A 19,626-nucleotide genomic window follows, 5' to 3' on the forward strand; every position below is an offset into this window, starting at 1 on the left:
GTATTTACTATATAGTGCCCCTTTTTAATCTTGAAGTAAGAGTTTGACCACAAAATGTCACCTTTAAAGTACAAGCTGGGAAATTATATTATTTTCATTTTCATGCTTATGTTTTTCTTAAGAAAATGGACATTTCTTATCATACTTCCCCTGATTTCCAGATGTAAATAAACTGCCTAAGTAGAGTTTATTTTTATACTGGGTTTTATATATGGTATATCAGAGCTTGTTAACTCTAAAAAGCAAGTACATACACCAGAGCACAACTGCTTCCCATTCCAAAGGATACCATCAGGAATTTCAGATTATTCATCAACTGCTAATTTGTCTCTATTAAATACTATTAAGTGTGCTACCTGGGGAGACTAATGAGTAATAAAAACTGAAAACCACCTCCTGCGAGGGGAGAGGCTCAAAGTAACCTCCTGCCAAAAAGCACCAGGCATAGCAGCTTCTGTTTAAACACACTAAGCAGAGATACTGCACTATGGATGGCAGTTGTGAACAACTTGATGGATGGGTTGTGGCTCCTTTTTAAATTTATTTATTGATATTGTGTTTTTTAAACATTACTGTGTCATTCAAAAAATCTCAATATAGTCAATAAATACTTATCCAGTTATCTAAAGCAGAAGAACTGATGAATGCAGTTTTCCTATAGCATTACAAATGCAAGCTCAGCCTTTTAAAGGACGCAAGGCAGAGAATCTTTCCTACAAGAACCTTAAGTATTCTTAACTTTCTTCTCTTCCTGAGTCACCCAGTTATCTGGGGGAATTAAAGGGATATTTAATGCTCTTAGCTTTTACATTACCTCTTCTTCAAATTAGCAAGCAGGAATTCTAGGGACTTTTACGACACTTGAGGAACATGGAGAGTGATATAAATCACAATGGGTATATACAATAATATAAAACACAGTAGTTCTTCACTGCTTAAAGTCTCTTGTTTCATGCTGACTTCTTAGCATCCAAGATCTGACTGTATGACACAGGTTCTCATGTATATAGCCTTAAAAAATTAATGGAAACTGGAACAGTTTATTGAAAAACTCAGGGATTAAAAGAATATCAGGAGAAAACTACTACAGCAAAGAAAGCTCTCTTAATGCTTTAGAAGTCTAATAGCTTATTTTGAACCATTTCAGATTTTCAAAGGGCAGTGAAATACGTGGCTGGTTTTGAGCAAGCCCCGACTATAACTTTTTGCAACACAAATTCTTGCATTTAAAAGCTAGTTCTACTGACAAAGGATATACGAATAAACTTTGGTATCTGTAAGAAACGTAGCACACATATAATTATCTTTTGCAGGTATTTTGGCAAGCTTCCCTGTAAGCCTACAGCTTCTGGCTATGTATTCAGAAATAGCACCATACAGGGAAATTGCAGAATTAAGACCAAAAAGGGAAAGCACATTTTCCAGATTAATACTTAATAGAGACACCAATGAACCATAAGATGCCCCAATGCAAATGTCCATTAAGAGTCAAACGGCAAAAAATCTCTCTCATCATCTGAATTTCAGCTTTTCATGTTGGTGTTTAAGCAGCTGTTGTCCTTCATTCCAGCCTGTAGCTATTAATGACTCACAACTTTCAGACAGTTACTTGGCCACTGAAGATATTTTTAGGGTTTTCCCAACTTTTGTTTAAATGGCAAAGCAATCCAAGTAGATTAATCAAAGTAGTCAGGTGCCTTCAGGTTTTTTGCACTGATGCGTCCACAAGTCATTGGAGCTTCTTATTTAAGTGGATATTTTCATACATCAAAGAATGCATAACAAGTGCAGCATAACAACAAAAAGGTTTAAGACTGTGCATCAGATGAACTGCACCATGTTCAACAATGGGAAACAGACAGCTCTGCAGTGCTTCATAACAAACACTGCTGCTAAACTGCAACCTGAATTATGTAATAATTCCTCCTCAATTTAAGAAAATTAATGGTATTTCTTGGGTTTTCTTTAAATGTCAAGGATATTTCTTAAGACATCTTTTTTTGGGGGGGAAAAAAGGAATTGAGTCAATCCTCCCCTAACTTGAGGTGACTGGAAAAAGGCATCTTCCACTACAACAAGTATTACCAAGTCAGGGTGGGGTGAGCTGAGGTGCATGTGCTTGTTTCTTATCGGGTTTTGTGGGGTTTGTTGGGTTTAATTCAAGGGAAGGAATAAGAATGTAAGTAATTTTTGAAGAATACATAGACATTTATGTGAAACAAACATGCTGAGAATAAGTTCTCACCTAAAAAAATAAATCCTATTTGCACATGATCGGTTAGACACTGATCCTAAATATATTAAAGCAAATATGAAATGTTACTCCAGAGGACTCTGAGTGGGAACATTTCTACAACAAAGAAATCTAAGTTTCACTTCAAATTGCAGTTACTCTCAGTTGCTAAGATACATCCACCAGAATGTCACAAAAAATTATGAGGAAAGACATGATGAAGAATGAGCCTGAGAGAACTATATGCAGCTTACAATTTGCAAAGAAAAAGAAGATAAATTAGTGGAAATATTTACTACAATTGCAATGTTCACTCCTTCATGTTTAGCCTGCTCCATGTTCCCCTCTCCTAGGAGAGGACAATTTATGTCTTCCACCTACACTGAGCATAAACCAATATATCTGGGAGGAGTGGAGCTTTAAGAAAACAATCATGAATAAAGCCAAAGAAGAGTTACCTCTGCATTGTTGTAAAAAGCTGTGCTATTTTTTTCTTGCACATCTTCTCCACGTGCTGTGAAGAAAGTCAAAGGGTAGAAATCTTTATGGGCTGGCTGCTTTCCACTTGCCATCAATTTGCCTTCATAGAAAAGTTCAGATGTATAACTGCAACAAGACAAAACAGAATAAAATGTGGAGTCTACATATGAGCTCACTAATAAAAGATGCACATCTCACTGATAAATATATACAATCACATATACCTGAAGAATATACCACTGTTCTGTGGACTGAGTTGCGTAACAATTTCTTCTGCAAATTAATTCTTAGTTATGAGTTCTCACGAAACAATAAAACAGTCTTTCTACAAGGAAAGTTTTCTTCAATAGAAAAAATACTTCAGGCTAAACTAATGGCTTGTTCTTTCCTTTATTTCTCTTGGTCTCTTTATTTAGGTAGGTATGATTAATGAGTCCAACATGAACCATCTTCCTACATTTACTTCTGTCTTGCATGCCATGGTCCCATTTGTCAGGGTAAATTCCACTTTATTAAAAAGTAGAGTTGAGAATCACCTAAATGGACCACCATCGGAGTATTTAGCAGGTTCCACTTCACACAGCAACACTTCCAAGTGGAATTAGGCACACTGGACTTCCACTAGACAGCTGACTAGCCCCAGTGGTATTTCTGCAGTCAGTGTTCACACAGTGGATCTTTCTAGGAACTCGCTGTCTGAACTCCAACTGCTGAAGCAAATTTTCATGAGGTAAACTTCATGGAAGTGATCTCTAACTAAAAGCTGAAACAATCCCTTCCTTTTCAGATCCTCTCTCATTTTGAACTTACAATATCAAGAAATGTGTAAAATATTTAGCACCACTCAGTCCATAATGACAAAGTCCATAAAATGAAGACAGATCAAGCTGTAACCAAATATGTTACATTCTCACTTCTGATTCCCTAGAGCACTTAAATGCTTCTGCTTTGAACACAGTCATAACCTAATTAGCATGACTGGATACCAACACAACATTCCTCAGTATACATTTGAGCCAGGATTTCAACTTTAGCATTTTTCCCCATGATTGCACTTATTCTTTCCAGCAGAGCTCATGGATGAGCTCATTACACCAGAAGCCATTAGTTTACCATAGCATAAAAATGCAAACCCACTGATTAATATGTCTTAAAAGAAGTAATAAAAGAAGACAACAGGACAGAAAAGTGCCCAAAATTTGACCTATTTTTTCTGTTCATGGCTGTACATCCTTACAGTGCACACAGCTTACCATTCCAAGATAATGCACCCCAGTAATTCTACAGTTCTAGACCAGTTCAAAGATAAACAGACCCTATACAACATACTGCTTAACAGTTACATGGGGGAAGTTAACTGTTCTTTGGGTTAGCATGCACATCTTGCAGCCAAAGCATCCCCACCTGAATGAGGGGTTTGTAATAGAACTGATTGAACCCCTGGCATCTGTTCTAGGAGACTGAATTTCAACCTAGTTACAAAAATTACTCTAGTAATTAACTTTCAAACAACTTTGACTACATTACAGAAACATTTAATGCGTCTCTCTTTATTGAGCTCTGCTGGGCTCAAGAGTTGCTTTGTTCACTCACAGTCAAAGGAACACGATACAGTGAAAAAGTTCACACCTACTTGATGATAGCTTCATGGGAGCGATAGTTCTCACACAGCAAGATCCTGCATGGAAATTCTGCAGGGTAGTGCTCATAGAGCCGGTCAAGCAATGAGACATGAAGGTTTCTCTCCCTGGCAAATTCACTGTAGACAAAAGGACTGAGCTGTAATAGACACACACATATAAAGAAAATGTAACTAAGTATGTGGACTTGGAATTTCATGCTCCCAACACGCCTATTTTGCACCAAGAAAAAGAAAGCTTACTTTTAACTGTCATTCATAGTTGGAAGACATATAACATGGCTAGGTACACCGCAGTAACATAAATGCACTGGTTAGCTTCGGTTTCCTATTTCTTACTTGTTCAAATCCTTACCAGATTATGATGCTTCTAGTAAAAAAAGGTCGCCTAAATCATAATACATATTCTCCATGTTCTACAATTCTTGCAAATATCAACAGGAAATACCAGTCATAAAGAGTAGGAGAAACTCTTATCCTGACTGTAATAGTAACTATCCTCATATCTTTATGGAAGTAACATCCCTTGGATTTTCCTTGGCTTCCCCATCTATTATATGTCTGGTAAAACATATGCATCTCCCTCTCTAAAAAGAAATTTTATTTGCATGCAGATCAGTGGTTGAATGGGCCCAGGTCTGTTCTATCACAGGTTTCCTATGTAACTTTGGACAACTCACTCACTTTTTGCCTCAGTTCCCTTACTGTAAAATGCAGACAACAGCATATTCTCACTTTGGAGAAATACTGTGAGTCTATGTTACACACCACAGAAATTTAGAGCAGATTAACTTACGTATATAAATAGAAATACATACATATATATACTTGGCATTCAACAGTTCTACAGCTCTTACCTGCATATGGTCTCCAGCCAAGACAATTCTGGTGTTTTTATTAGCTAATGCTAGAGGCATAATAGTTTCACACTCCATAGCTTGTGCAGCTTCGTCTAACAGAATGTGTGTAAAAAAACCTGCAAACCAGAGATATCAGCAAATAAATGGAACTTGAAATATGATAAAATAAACAGCGATAATCATACAAGAAACTGGACTTGAAGTTCTGTATTCTGATGGTAACCAAAATTAGAAGAAAATCCAGTGTGTTTTATACAATTCTAGCAAGTACTAGAAACCACACAAACAATTCTCAAACCCATCGAATAACCAGTGGTCAACTGATTGCCAGTGACATTAGCAGTAGCCCACAGTTCTGCCTCTTTCTTCTGATACACATGAAGTTAGATCGCTGTTTTATCTGAGCTCCCCTTATACCAAAAGGAAATGTTTCTTGGCAGACCTCCCTCAGTAAGTTTCTCAACTCCAAAATCATCACTACAAGGTGTGAAGAGCTTTGGAAGATGACAATGAAACAGATTTCCTCATATACTTCAGTCCTATTCGCTATTTTATATACTAAATTTCCCATTAAATTTGCACACACACCTGAGCACTTTGCTGGTTTAAGGGGCTTTAAAGGGAGAAAAAGAAAACAGAAATTAAAGGAAAATTTACATTCAATCTTATGATAATAATGGACCAAAGGTTTTGCTGGGTGGGGGGGAAACCTATGCACTGGGTAACATGCACTCAAAAAACCTGGGCCACAGTAGACTTATATTTTATGGAATGTAAATTCAGGATAGCTATAGAAGAGACGTGGTTTTATACACTGCTCTATATTAAGGTTTAAAACTAAGTATTAGAGGACTTAGTGTACCAACCAATTAAGATTATATACATAGAAACATAGCAATTTTCTTTGGAAAACATGTATTTCATGCAGCTGCACACACATTACTGTGGAATGACTGTACACAGCTTATTGACAAAGGACTTACTTCCATCTAAAGACCTGAAAATATTTACCATAAACTCTGTTATTAGTTTTCTCTATTGCAACAAATGCAGCCATAAAAAGCCAAGCATAACAACTTCTATAAGGAAATCCCACCTTCTCCAAAAAGCAGATGGATTTCATTTGGAGATCAAGAAAACAATGAACCCTAAAGAGCCTCTGCCCCTCAAAAACCAGTCTAATACATTTCAGTTTAGGAAACAACCGTGGAAGAATCACATTAATAACACATGGGTCTGTATGTGCAGGAGTTCTTTGCAGAGCTAAACAATTCAGAAGACAAGCTCTCCGTGTGTATATATGGTTACATGCTCCACTGAGTAATGACCTTACTGAGCATTATATTCAAAGTCAGAATCTCAAACAGAACTCTCCATCTTGGATCTCAGAAACACCAGATCACAGATCATGCTTCTTTATTTTTAAATCAGGTAAAAACCAGAATAAGCCAACGGCTGGTTTGATGCCAGAGTTTTAGCATTGTAATAAACATTTATTCATTAAAAGAAAAGAACATTTTAAGATGATCACTGTTTATTTTTTAACATTATGTAACAAGCTGACACTGGTAAGAGGAATAGAATTCTCGAGCATGGACACTTCTTGCTTAGAAGTTATCTCACCTGGTTCAAGATCCAGTTGACATAGATACTGTGATGTATTTAAAGTAACGACTACTACTCGTTGCTTTAGAATGTCTTCTTTCTGTGGCATCTGAAAGGTGGAATGTGTGCTTGAAATCAAACAGTACTGATGCACAACTGGGTGGACAGTCTTTACCCAGCGATTTCTGAAATATACCCTAGAAAAGAAAAAGGGGACTTATTTTCTATACAATTTGAACATGGTGACAGCCTAATATTTCAAATGCTAATATTCTGTTTTCTGGTAATTAAATGTAATCTTCAGGACGGAAAACATCACAACTATGCAGAATAACATGCGAAAATATGTTAAATGCCTTGGATTTAGCTTCCATTATTTGCTGCAGTGCAATACCACTTACATGAAGAGCTACCAAGGATTAATTCAGATATGGAAATTTGTAAATTCTTCATACATTTAAGTTCTGCAACATTCACATCAACGTCTATTTCATTTTAAGCTGTCAATAAACTCATTGTAAAGAAGTATGTCCTCAGCTGAAATATAAATACAGCCCATAGTCTTGGACCTGCCAGAGCTGCAGTGCTCTCCACATTTCAGCAACTGCAGCCATAGGATCTTAAAAAAAAAACAATTCAAAAGACATTAATAAAATCCTGTACTTCCTTTTACACACAGTAAATGTCTTCTGAGATCTAAGAAGCAAACAGTATATTCATTCTGTATGCAAGTAAATTCATCGTGGCCCATCACACAGGGGCATAATTGCAATGCACTCTATAAAAGAATGAGAAAACAGTGCCAAAAAGGATGGCTGGAGTCTAAGATTATCTGGACATTGCCAGCAAAGCACTGGACTTAATCTTTCCATGACACAAGATAATTTTAATCACCATATCATGAGAACAATGATGAATACTTCTTAAAAAGTGATGAAATGTTACAGCCAGTCTAGATAAATGGAAGAGGAACAAGGAAGACAAAAAGGCTATGCCCTAGAAAATGGAGTAGAAGTAACTCCACAGAGGGATACAGGAATATGCTAAAGCCCACCAGCAGAGGATCTGGATAAAGATTTCAAAGGGCTTCTCTATGGGGTGCTCCTCAAGAACATAATCTCTGTCTAGTAGGAACTGTATCTAAAGCAGAACGTTTAAACTACAAGAACCTACTGTAGAAATATTAATACAAAGAATTAAAGTTATTGAATTCTAAATCAAATTAAGATGCTATTACTTAAACTAATTTCACTTCTAAATAAGGGACTTAATGCTGTTTGGTTTATCTATTCATTGTTTATTTTCACCTCCACTATTTCAAATTCCAAATTCTTAATCAAGTATTTGGAAAAGTGTAATTATGGACCTAAATGCACTGCACTGGCTGGAGTTTGGATTTCACGTGTCCACCCACGTTTGCAAATTACAGCTCAGTTCCATACAACGCGAGAGAAACAATTATTAGGATTATTATAAGTTTGGCTTGTGAAAATACAATGTGCATTCTGAACAATAAGAACAAAATGAAATGCAGAGAGGTGCAAAGGCCCCTGCATATTCTGAAGGGCTTTTTAATTTGACAGCAAAATCAACCAAAATTGACACTTTGCGACCAAAGCTAACTCTAGTTAAGCCTGGGCTCAGTGAGGGAGCAAACACCACACTCCTGAGACATTCCTAGAACAAGCACCTTCTAAGGTTATTCCTTATCAGCCACTGAACTGCTAGGCCTTATTTGATAGACTGTTATTACATAAACATAACAACACAGCCTAATAGGTAGCAGGAGCAAAATAACCCTGCTCTATTTATCCCAGCCTTCAACCAGCTTTCATATGATTCCATTTCTCAGTCTTAACTGAGGGCAATACTTACCTACCCTCTCACAGGAGCACTGTGAGGATTAATGAGTTTATTGTGAGTTTATATTTGTAAAGCACTTTGAGATTCTTGGATGAAAGCTGCTATTGAAATGCAAAATATTATGGTTATTAGACATTATTATACCATGCAATGTCTTTTATTACCAAAATTCAACTATGTGTGACTCACAGATTGGCTGACAGCATTTCAAACTGCATTGCTGCTTACCCATTAATTTCTTTTATTTTGATGTCAGATCAAAAAGGTATCCCAGAGCTATTATTCACCCCGGCACAAAAACACCTGACAGATGTGACTGCTTCGAAAATGTCGGGCTATAAGTAAGCCACACTGAACAAGGGATTGCTTTCTCAGGTGCAATTTGGTCTAACAAAGTCTCCTGTAATTTCATTATTAAGATTTCTTCTTTCTTGATGTTAGAGGAACCTATTACTGGATTTTACCAGCTTATCACAAACCAGAACATTTCTCCCTGCAACGTACCCTTAACTTCTGATTAAACAAGCAACCAATCTTCTGATATTAATACCTGCATCAGCAAAGTACCTGAATGCCAGCACAGTCCAGCATTAGCAGTTACCATTTATTTAGTAGTTACTAACCAAATAAGCAAAAACTGCAGCTACAAAACCAAAACCCAGCCATAGCTCACGTGAGTGTGCACTTTCTCACATCACGCGCCTCACATCAAGACTTCAGTTCTGGGGAAGATAAAACTTTGGAGGCTAAGGTTTACCCAAACCACAGGCAGGGAAGTTACTATTGGAAATCAAGATGATTATAGCTTAGGGACTCAATCCTCTGCAAACAAAAGTACTGAATATATCTACTGTACTCCTAATACTCAGTTAACACGCGCAGAACCTGAATCTCGCACGTAAATTCATACCACCTTTATTTCTAAATGTGGCATCTGGATATCTACAACAAAAGCCTTCATTTCTGTGGGTCTCTAGCCAATGAGTCAAAGAATGGGACAACCTGGCAGCTAACCTATTTGTCCACCAACTTTCCAGCCATTACGTCAATTTGCCCTAGTATTTCTACTAAACGTTAGTGAAATCGAGTATTTCCCAGTATTTCCTATTTTGCTCCTATTGGTAAAGTTCTATCATCAAAGTATCAATTTGTACAACAGACTATTTGCAAAAGTAGTGACCTTAGATCAGTAATTTAGATTCACAATCATGTCCTTGTTCATGTTTCAGGCTGGGATTGCTCCTAAATCACTTAAAATACAGCTCTGTAAGTTAGCAAAGCAGGAACCTAGAATCAGAACCTCTGACGGAGGCTAAACAAGAGTTTCATGTCACTCCTGTCCTACAAAAGCAACTTCTGCTTCTCATGTCTCCTTACAAGAATGAACAGGGACTAAATTAAAAGTTCTTCAAAACTTTTTTCCCTGTTCTGAACTGGGTAACACAATTCCTCCCAGCTCTTGATATAAATACCAGGATTCTCCCTTCAGGCTGTGCTCCAGAGAACTCTTCTTGGAAAAACTCCAATCCCAGCTCCTTAGATTTTTGTGCACTTATTTCTCACCTGAAATCCCTCAAGCAAAAAGAACACAGAAGCTCAGAGGAGCAAGAATCCAGCAGTTTGATTTTATGCCTCTGTTAAAAGACTATTAAAACCCCCCAAAATCTCTAAGTAGACCCAAAAAGTCTAAAGAAAACTTGAAAAGCACCTGATTTCCCTCTTCCATTTCTTTTGCTCTACCTCCAAAGACAGGCTCATTCTCACAAACAAGCATGTTCCCAGGGATACAGAAAACATGTGAAGAACTTGTCTGACAGTTACCTCCTTAAAACAATCCTCTTCTGAGAATGGCATAAGATAAAAGGTAGAGTTTCAAGAAAACAAGCGAATGGCCGCAGAGCGATTTCTTTCCGTTTCAGCCTAGCATTTGATAAGATGCATTAACACCAGTTTCAGCACAAGAACAACTCCAGCCAATTTGGAAAAGAGGGCAATGGTTCTTTAAATCCTGCTGGGTTTTTGGTTTGGGTTGTGGCTTTTGTTTGTTTTGTTTCAATTCAAACTCTGGTTTGCTCCCATTGATCAATTTTTAAGTCGGGGTATCTCCTGAATCTCGCAGCCACGTGCTAAAGGTACCTGGTTTCAGGCTATAGCCGTGCTTACACATGTATGTTAAGATTTAAGGTTTTAAGATGAAGAGGTTTCAGCTGGGAGATGTTGAATAGAATCAACTTATTTTCTGACATTGCTGAATTAATAGTCAGCAATGACATGTCAGGCATAAACTGAAATTAAAGTATTAAAATTACAGATAAAAGCAGCATCAATCTCTTTCCTTTCCCCCTAGTATTACACACAAAAACCAGCATATGGATGCAACTAGATTTGAAATACGCAAGTAAAATAACAGTAATGAACAGCAGATACCTCAACCACTATACACCCAGGAACATACAGAGAAATTGCTACTATCTGCTCCCTAGGTCTTGACTGAGGTTTTTAGGAGGGTATGTATGCACACTTCCTTATCCCTGGAAGCGTGCAAGGCCAGGCTGGACAACCTGGTCTAGTGGAAGGTATCCCTGCCCCTGGCTCTGACTCACCATCTAAAAGATCCCTGCTTCTCCACACTGAAAACCAAGCATTTAGCACCTAAAAGAAGCACTTAACTGAAGGCTCTTTCCTCCTAACTGTAGGTTATGATTGGGGTTTGTTTCTTTCAGAAACACATCTGCATTAATTTACATAAGTAGAACAAAATCGTTTCAGTGTCAAGTTTCCCCAGCAAGAGTCAGGGTTTGGAGTGTGCCCCTAATGCAGTTGAATCATCTCATCAAACCCAAGGGCATTTTTTTTCCTGGGTACAAATTTGTTTATGGGCAGCAGGACTATGAGAATTTGGCCTTCAGGCTTCACTGGTATTTTATTTAGGTGCAGAACTTAGACTCAACATAAATTCTCAGTGCTCATTCTGACTTTGTATTTTCTAAAGGGCACAGAAAGTTATTTTGTTAGAAAAAAAAAGTATGAATTTATAATATGATATTTACACAAAAATACCCAAACTCCAGGCTTCAAACTTTTATGTCCCATCATTGACAGGGTAATTTATTTAGTGTACATCTTATCCACAGAAACATACAGAAATATTTACACAGTTCTCTGTACTCAGTGGGTGTTAGATAATTCAGTTTGCCTTCTTTAAAAACAACATAAATATTATGGTGCTCCCCACTAAGCTACGGAAACATTTTTAGCCAGGATACTATGAAGCCAACTCATCACTTGTAGAGTAAGTAAGGAAAAAATCTAAAGCAAACTGTTTAGCCATTTAGAAACACAAACTCTGCGAGTAGCACATCCAGCTTTGATAATCAACTGCTGCTGCTCCACTTGATGTTTCCTTTAGAATAATGCAAGAGCCTGTTTACACTAATGATGGTAATCTGAAAATATATCTTAAGAGTGAAAAAGCAAGGTAACAGATCCACAATTCATTTCATGCTAGGAGTCTTTCATAGCTCTGGCTTTCAATTCAGATAAATTAACCCTTTAACTCCTGCCAGATCAGCTCAATACGTGTTTACCTTTCAAACACCTTCCTTTCAATTAGACGTAGTATTTTTTATTTGAAGACACACATATTTGTGGATCCATGAATACATACACACACAAATCTAGATATGCCTCCATTTCAGAGAACATTTTATAGAGGTATCACGACTATTCAAACAATATCATCCAAATCCACAGCAGCACTTTCTGAAGGCTTCATATCAAATGCTATGACAATCATACTTAAATGCAAGCATTCAGTGGCTTTTAAATAATACGTTGTGATTTCCTTGGCAAATATATTTTAACCATAAGGAAAATACCACTTTTATGTACGTTTTTCATAAGTATTTCTGAGACTAGACTACGTAGTTGAATGCAGCACATAAAAGAAAGTAGCAAAAGCCTGGCAACCACAAAAAAAAAATAAGCATTAACTCCTTGCTCTGTTAAATCACAATTCAGTATTCCCAAAAGTGTCAGTTACACACGTTTTTTCCCACCACAGAATTAAGACACCGTCATGCTTTTCATCACAAAGTGCTTTACAAATCACCTTAAGACAATCTGTGTTGAAATGCAAGCAGATCAAAAGTAACTATTCAAAATAAGCTGCCTTCTTTTCCTTGGCTAGATCCTCAGTGGCTGTAAAATGTCATAAGGCAACTTAATCCACCAAATTTAAGACAATTTACAGCTGCTGTAAATCTATCCCTTTCACATAACTTCATTGGCTTTACTAACATTGCATAAACTGTATGTCCCGAATGGCTTTTAATAGCTAAGAAGTAAACATAAAGAGGCATTTCCTTAGTAATATATTAAACTCATAGACTGGCATTCAGAAAATTATGCCTATAGTTTAAAAAAGATACATCCCAAACTAGCATTATACTGCATATATTGCAATTACTGCACAAAATATTCCCAGGAGCTGGTTTCTGCCTTTAAATAAACCCTCCTTAGCTATTTCTATGCAAGTTTACCCTCCTTGCTCCTCAAGTTTCCACCTCTTCTTCATTTTTTTTCCCCTTTACTTCCCCAAGATCCCCACAGTAAGTACATTTAACCACATACACAATGACTTCAACCTGACTTATCAGAAGAGGCCAAACTACTTTCACATGATTCTCTAAATATGTAGCTCCTATGACATCAAAGTTACTCTTCAAGAAGCCAGGTGGGTAGCCCCCAGTTTCCAAACTATCACTGGAAGTGTGAGTCAAAATGTTCTGGAATTAAAATACAATTAAAGCGCATTTGATTTTATCATAGTAGCTTTTAGAGGAGCATATCAAAAGTTTGCTCATTAGGAAAGACACATTTATCAGTAGAATAATAAAAGCTTAAAAAAGGATGTCTTTATTTTTATTTAACAAATGACCCAAAATTACGTTGACAATGTCCTTTTAGTCTATGTTTTTAAAAGCACTGCTGGTAATGCCAATATGCTTTTATGTTTTAGAAGTTCTTTAACCTTTTTTTATAGACACCTTTTCTTAAGAATAGTATTTTATAGATACATAATAAGCCTTAAAAAAATACCTGAGAGGTCTTGCCTGGGGATTGCCTGCTTCTACATATGGATGTAAATAATCCTTTATGTAGAGATCAGCAGCACTATTAGAATGGGTGCAAATGAGAATCCTGCTGGAATAAATGGTGCAAATAAAAAAGCAATGAAGAAACAGAAAACAATTCAAAGCAGTAGAATACAAAAAAAAGGAAACAGTGGCCATCTTCCTGCACATTTCTCTTAATGAAACTAGCTGCTAACCTAACATAGTTGGCATGATTGAGCCCTTTAACTCAAATTCTTCAGTTAGGAGAAATTCAAACAGTTTTTCAGTAATTATTTTGTGATTATTAATCTAGACTCGATTTTAAGCACGGAACAGCTCTTATTATCTAACATACTGCCAAACTTTCCATGTCGAGCAAATCACAGTCATCTACATATTGTCCATTTTAATTAGTTTCATTCCAAAAGGAAACTACAGGCTAAGACTATAAAATTACTTTCTCATTCAAAACAATGACGGATGGCTTGGGGTTTGTTTGTTTTTAAGCTGGATGGAAATTCTACATTCCTACCTTTTAAGTAAAAAACTACATCTCTGCTAATCAAGTATCACCCTATGTTTAGTGCCCCATCTCACCTAGTATCCTGTTGTTGAAGTATGTGCTTGACTGCCTGAGCCAGAGTGAAGGTTTTTCCTGTCCCATAGGGACCGATGATAAGAACAGGAGGCAGTTGTATTGAAAGTGGAGTAGTGATAGCCAGAACAGCCTCTTTCTGCTTAGCGTTTAGCCGAGGGTCCAACTGCTCATCCCATTGTCTGTACAAAAGGAGACGACAGAGTTTAAAAAGAGAAGCTATGGCAATGCACTGTCAGTCAGAAATGAAATGAAGTACAATTTCTAAAAGCTATAAATAGCTTATATGCTACTGTATTGATTGTGGCATTGAGTCATAATGAAACAAATCAACAAATCCAGCGAAACAATCACATGCTGTAACCACAAAGATTTGGTATTTGCAATAAATAACGTGGGGTTTTGTTTTTTTCATAAGGAATCTATTTCTCAGTTTACACTATCTCACCTAACAGCAATTAACCTGCATAGGACACATAGTACAAAAAGTAGGTACTGCACCACCATCACCTGATAACAAAGGCAAGTAGACATACAATTTTCTACTATTAATATGCAAAATGTGACTTCAGTTACAGTTCTTTCCTGCAGTATTTACATTGTCAACTTTAAAAGTCAACAGTTAAAAAAACCCAGGGCTTGGTAAAATTTACCCATGATGAAATTAAAAAACAACTACAAAACTTAATAGCTACCAATAACCACAACCTTCTCTTTGCCTTTTGTTTTTTAAAACACTAATGCACATACCTCTAATGGGAAAGCAGCCTAAAAGAATGGATTTTGCTGTAACCAGCTAGTGATACCAGCATTAACAGGAAGATGCTTTCAGAAAATTCCAATGAGCGTAAGAGGTTAAAGATCTGTAGACACAGTTTTAATATTCCCACTGACAGATTTAGAAGTAGACATGCATTGTAAAAACCACCTGTCACTGCTGCACATATGGCCATGCTTTAGTAATGTGATCTGCTTTGGTACAAGAACTGTGCTTCTTACAGACTGGGAAAAGTATCTACTCAGTAGCAGTTAGTAACAAGGAGTAAAATCAAGAGGGAATTGACCAAATTCCCTATTTTTAAGACACCTATGAACAACAAGCTGGCAGAAGACTCTAAGAAACGCTAGAAAGTAATAGGGACATGAAACAAAACCAGAAGAAGAACAGGGAAAGGCGGTTTTCAGTCAGAAGTACTGATTCTCCAGGTAGGACAAACCAAGCTCCCAGATGGAAAAAACTATGCTTATTACACTGAATGAAACTGAACTACAACCATTATAATTATCATTTATGCATATAAAAAACATCAAACATTACACAAATGATATTAACTAAAAAGAAAATAACAGTTCTCACTTTCTTGACTTACCCTCTTTTTAGTGAAAACACTGCTAACTTCCAAACTATTCTTAAACACCATTCCCTTGAGATTCACTCAAAACTTTACTAAGCCAGGGGACTGTCACTGACCACCACTAGCTTTGTACTAATAACTGTAGGCAAAACTTAATTCCCTTCTTTCTGCCCATACTGTCAAAGCTTTGATGCATGCAGCAATCATCCCCACAGAGAACACTGCTCCCACCCTTTTACTGTCTTTGTTTTTTCCTACACTTCCAAAGACAAACTAAAATTTTCCAGTAATTTTTGTCTCACATTATCTTGCTGTCTCAGGTTTCTAACCTGATCCCTTTCCTTTTAATCCTTGAGCTATCGTCTGATTAGTACTATATCTCTCTACTATATACAATCACTCTTAATTCTCACCTTCAAGACACCATACAACTCCTCGCATGCTGTACAGGATATCAGTTCCACATACCTCTCATTTCCCTGGTTTCTAAGTACAGAAACCTCATGCCTCTTTTATCCTTCCCCATGCAGCGAGAATACTGCCCATATTCCCTGAGCAACACAGCCTCGCATTTCTCTTCCCTAAGTTTCCTCTTCGAGACAAACTATTTTCACTGCATCACTGCACCAGCTTTAAGTTTCCTTGTAAGTATTTATAGTACAGAGGGGTTTACAATTTCATAAAGGAAACTGTAAGACGTGTATACAAAGAATCTCAGGACTGCTTGCAAGTGCAGTGCTGGTCCTTCTAATGCTCCTTCCCACAGCTTTCTTAGTCATACCCTCAGCGATATGTCCAAATTTGGGCTCACTGCACCACACTCCAGAAGTCCTAATGGACCACTCTTTGAGATCCTGCACAACAAACTCCTTGGAACTGGTATTTTCATTCCTATAAAGCACCATACATATTCTCAGTGAAGAACAGAAGAGTAAGCAACAATAGCAGATTTGCTTTCTACAGCTGCAATGCAACTGCAATGCCTATAAAACCACAGCTCAGTCGCAGGGAAAACCAATCAACAGATTCTAGTCCTCAGAGAATCACTTTCCTTGTTTTCTTTAGAACAGCTTTACTCCCTTCTCTGAACCATCCTCACCATTAAAGAGCAGCAAGGCAGGTTTCTTGTTCCCGGGCAGGTTTCAGCCATCTGTTATGAGGAAATCAGTACACATCACCATACAATCTTTGATATTGAAGTGTTTGCATTCCCATACCTGTTGGGACTCCAGGGGATGGTAGGAGTCATGCTGACATCTGGAAATAAAATACTGTTGTCCTTAATCCTGTCCAAAGCGTAATGCATTTCACAGAGGGGTAAGCGATTTAACTGAAACTGAAGTTCAACCTGCAGCACAAAAGGAATGAAGAAACGAAGAGGTGAACCAAAACCAAGTGATTTAGAAAACACTCTTCAGACTTTGCTGCATATGCTACATTTTTATCTTCCTGCAAACTACAGATTCTCAAGAAGAGAGCTGAAAATATCATTCAATCAAAAGATCTGTGGTAAAATTAACTTTCTCCTCTTTATTGTTGTTGTGAAGCAAAGATAAATACAGCATTTTCTCTAATGCAATTCTGTTGTTTGACTTTTAAGATTAGATTCCACTGTACTTTCAGAAAAAATTAAAGGGAAAACATTCTTGGAATTATTTATTTTAATATAAAAAATACAGCAGACAACATTCTTGTCCTAAACCATTGGTTTTGCAAACAGAAGCTTCCATCCCTTATTGTAACAACGACCTCAGAAAAGCAATAGACCAGAAATTTTCACGGCTCAAAGGACGACATAAATCAGATGTGTGACCAGCAGAGATAAACCCCAAACACTATTTATTTCTAGTCAAACATTCTGCAATAACATAACTTGTTATTTATGTTCAATTATTAGGACTCTCTGAAAGTTAATTTCTAACAATTCATTGCTTATCAATACATTATTTTTTTTTGTTCTCTCAATTACTTATAATGCTAGTAAATAAGATAATGCCAACAGAACTCTGGTACAAAGCCAGAAACAACATGAAGAGCACGTTAACATCCCTGATTAAATTCAGAACTGAACAATGGAGAGTGAAATTAGTTTATACATACGTATGCTAAAAGAGCAAAGAAAAAAATACATTGTAAATGTGAACATGGAATAAAAGCAGCTCCTGGGGAAACAGTTCATAAAACCAGTTCAAATTATCATTTACACATATTTAAATTTGCATTTATTAATCTATCCAAGCCCAAATGCATCTGAGCAGAGCATTATGCCCAAGATCTACATGTTAACAACCAACACAGAAGCCTTTATACAAAATCTGGCATATATTTGCACTAATATAAAGCAGCATAAAACCACCTAAAGGTGCTGAAGAATTTCGAGTCACTGACATATTTTTAGTTCTTGGTTGGTTTGGGGCTGTTTTTTTTTTGTCAAATCATTGTTATCTATCACTAAAGGATTTGCAAAACACAGCCCTCAGCGTTTACTTTCTAGTATATTTAAATATCACATTATTATGTAGCACGTAAAATCACCACTAGCTTTGCCATAAATAAACAATGTTTGCTTGTATCAGTGCAGAACGTAGCCATTAACTTTCAGTCCCTGGCAGATACAAAGATATTAAATATTTATCTTGACTAACATATTTTAGAGCAAGATGTATAACCATAATGCTGGAGAAAAAGGCAGTAACAAATCTGTACAGTGTTAAGTATGGAGTTCACTGAAGTGACTATAACTGCTAGAAGTTTTGTAAATAGGACATATGAACGTTCAAGAATCTTTCTCCTCATTGTTCCACTGTGTAGTTTTGGATGTGCCTAATTTGGATGTGGATATGCATATCCACTACCTTAGTAAATACAGTGGTCTTCAGAGCAGTGGGGTCCAGCACTTGTCAGGAATGACAGCACCAGCTCATCCTGCCCAAGGGGATCTCAAGCTTCCTTTCCTTCCAAAGCTCCGTCCTACCCAACCTTACCCAGAGCCAGTTTGTCCACTCAATCACATCCCACAGATGTTTGGAAAAGCCCTCCCCAGGAATGGCAACGGACCCAACCTCACAGTATGATCTATACAGGAAAGACATCTATGCTCAATCAGGCCCAAGGCTGACAAAAGAACACCCAATACAACAATGATAATTTAAATGCAGAAAACCTGTGATGCTCATCTGAGTGACACTTCAATAGTCCCTTCTGGGAGTCCAAGCAAGGTGCCTCGCATTAAATACCTCTCATTATCTACCTGCATTCACCATCTGCTTTTGATTTGTTTAGTTTTGATGGAATCAAGTAAGTTACATTTGCAGTTGCAGAGTACTGAATGAGGCCATCTGTGAAGGAGAGGCATGTAACCTGCTTTAATATATAGTCCACAATAAGAAAACAGTGGGAAAGGAAGTTAATCCATTGCCAGTTTCACAGAAGAAGACACAAAACAAACACTCCAAAAATAAAACTGTTGCATGTTAGTTTGGTGGCCAAGCAGAGCAGCAGCCAGGGGGTTTAAAGCATCCATTCACTCCATCCTACCTTCATGAATGGGGCACTTGATAAAAGCCAAACTGTGTATTTGTTATAGTTAAGCCAACAACAGGAAAACAGGTGATGAGAAAGTTTCAAAAATGAATTATTACATGAGGAAAGAAAGCAACCCACCCAACACCTACCACAAGGAAAGCAATTCTGTCAGTGCCTAAGAGTCCCATGGGGAATATGCTAACTCCACTAAGCAGAGCTCCCAACACCTTTCATAAAAAGGCTATACATCCAAATTACAACATCCTTAGTTCTAACCTGAGGATCCCTTTCCCATTTTTCAGTTACCACTTAACCAGAAAATGTTTTCTCACAATTAGAATTCCCTTGAAACAT

At 37.1% G+C, this 19,626-nt stretch overlaps 1 protein-coding gene across 7 annotated transcripts in view; it reads right to left on the bottom strand.

Annotated features, from left to right (window-relative positions):
• HELZ (helicase with zinc finger) overlaps positions 1-19,626 on the bottom strand; it is an 87,777-nt gene that overhangs the window by 25,720 nt on the left and 42,431 nt on the right. For 5 of the 7 annotated variants that reach the window (XM_062612620.1, XM_062612625.1, XM_062612627.1 and 2 more), the window contains 7 exons: positions 16,965-17,095; positions 14,395-14,574; positions 13,781-13,885; positions 6,836-7,014; positions 5,210-5,328; positions 4,347-4,492; positions 2,692-2,839 (listed from right to left, as the gene is read on the bottom strand). In XM_062612620.1, the coding sequence (XP_062468604.1) occupies positions 2,692-2,839; positions 4,347-4,492; positions 5,210-5,328; positions 6,836-7,014; positions 13,781-13,885; positions 14,395-14,574; positions 16,965-17,095 (1,008 nt within the window). The remainder of the gene's footprint in view (positions 1-2,691; positions 2,840-4,346; positions 4,493-5,209; positions 5,329-6,835; positions 7,015-13,780; positions 13,886-14,394; positions 14,575-16,964; positions 17,096-19,626) is intronic. The other 2 variants (XM_062612623.1, XM_062612624.1) reach the window with 2 other exon arrangements.

Source organism: Pezoporus occidentalis, unplaced genomic scaffold, assembly GCF_034315485.1.
Source record: "Pezoporus occidentalis ecotype Australia unplaced genomic scaffold, CSIRO_AGI_Poc_V1 ctg160, whole genome shotgun sequence".
Lineage (NCBI taxonomy): Eukaryota > Metazoa > Chordata > Aves > Psittaciformes > Psittacidae > Pezoporus > Pezoporus occidentalis.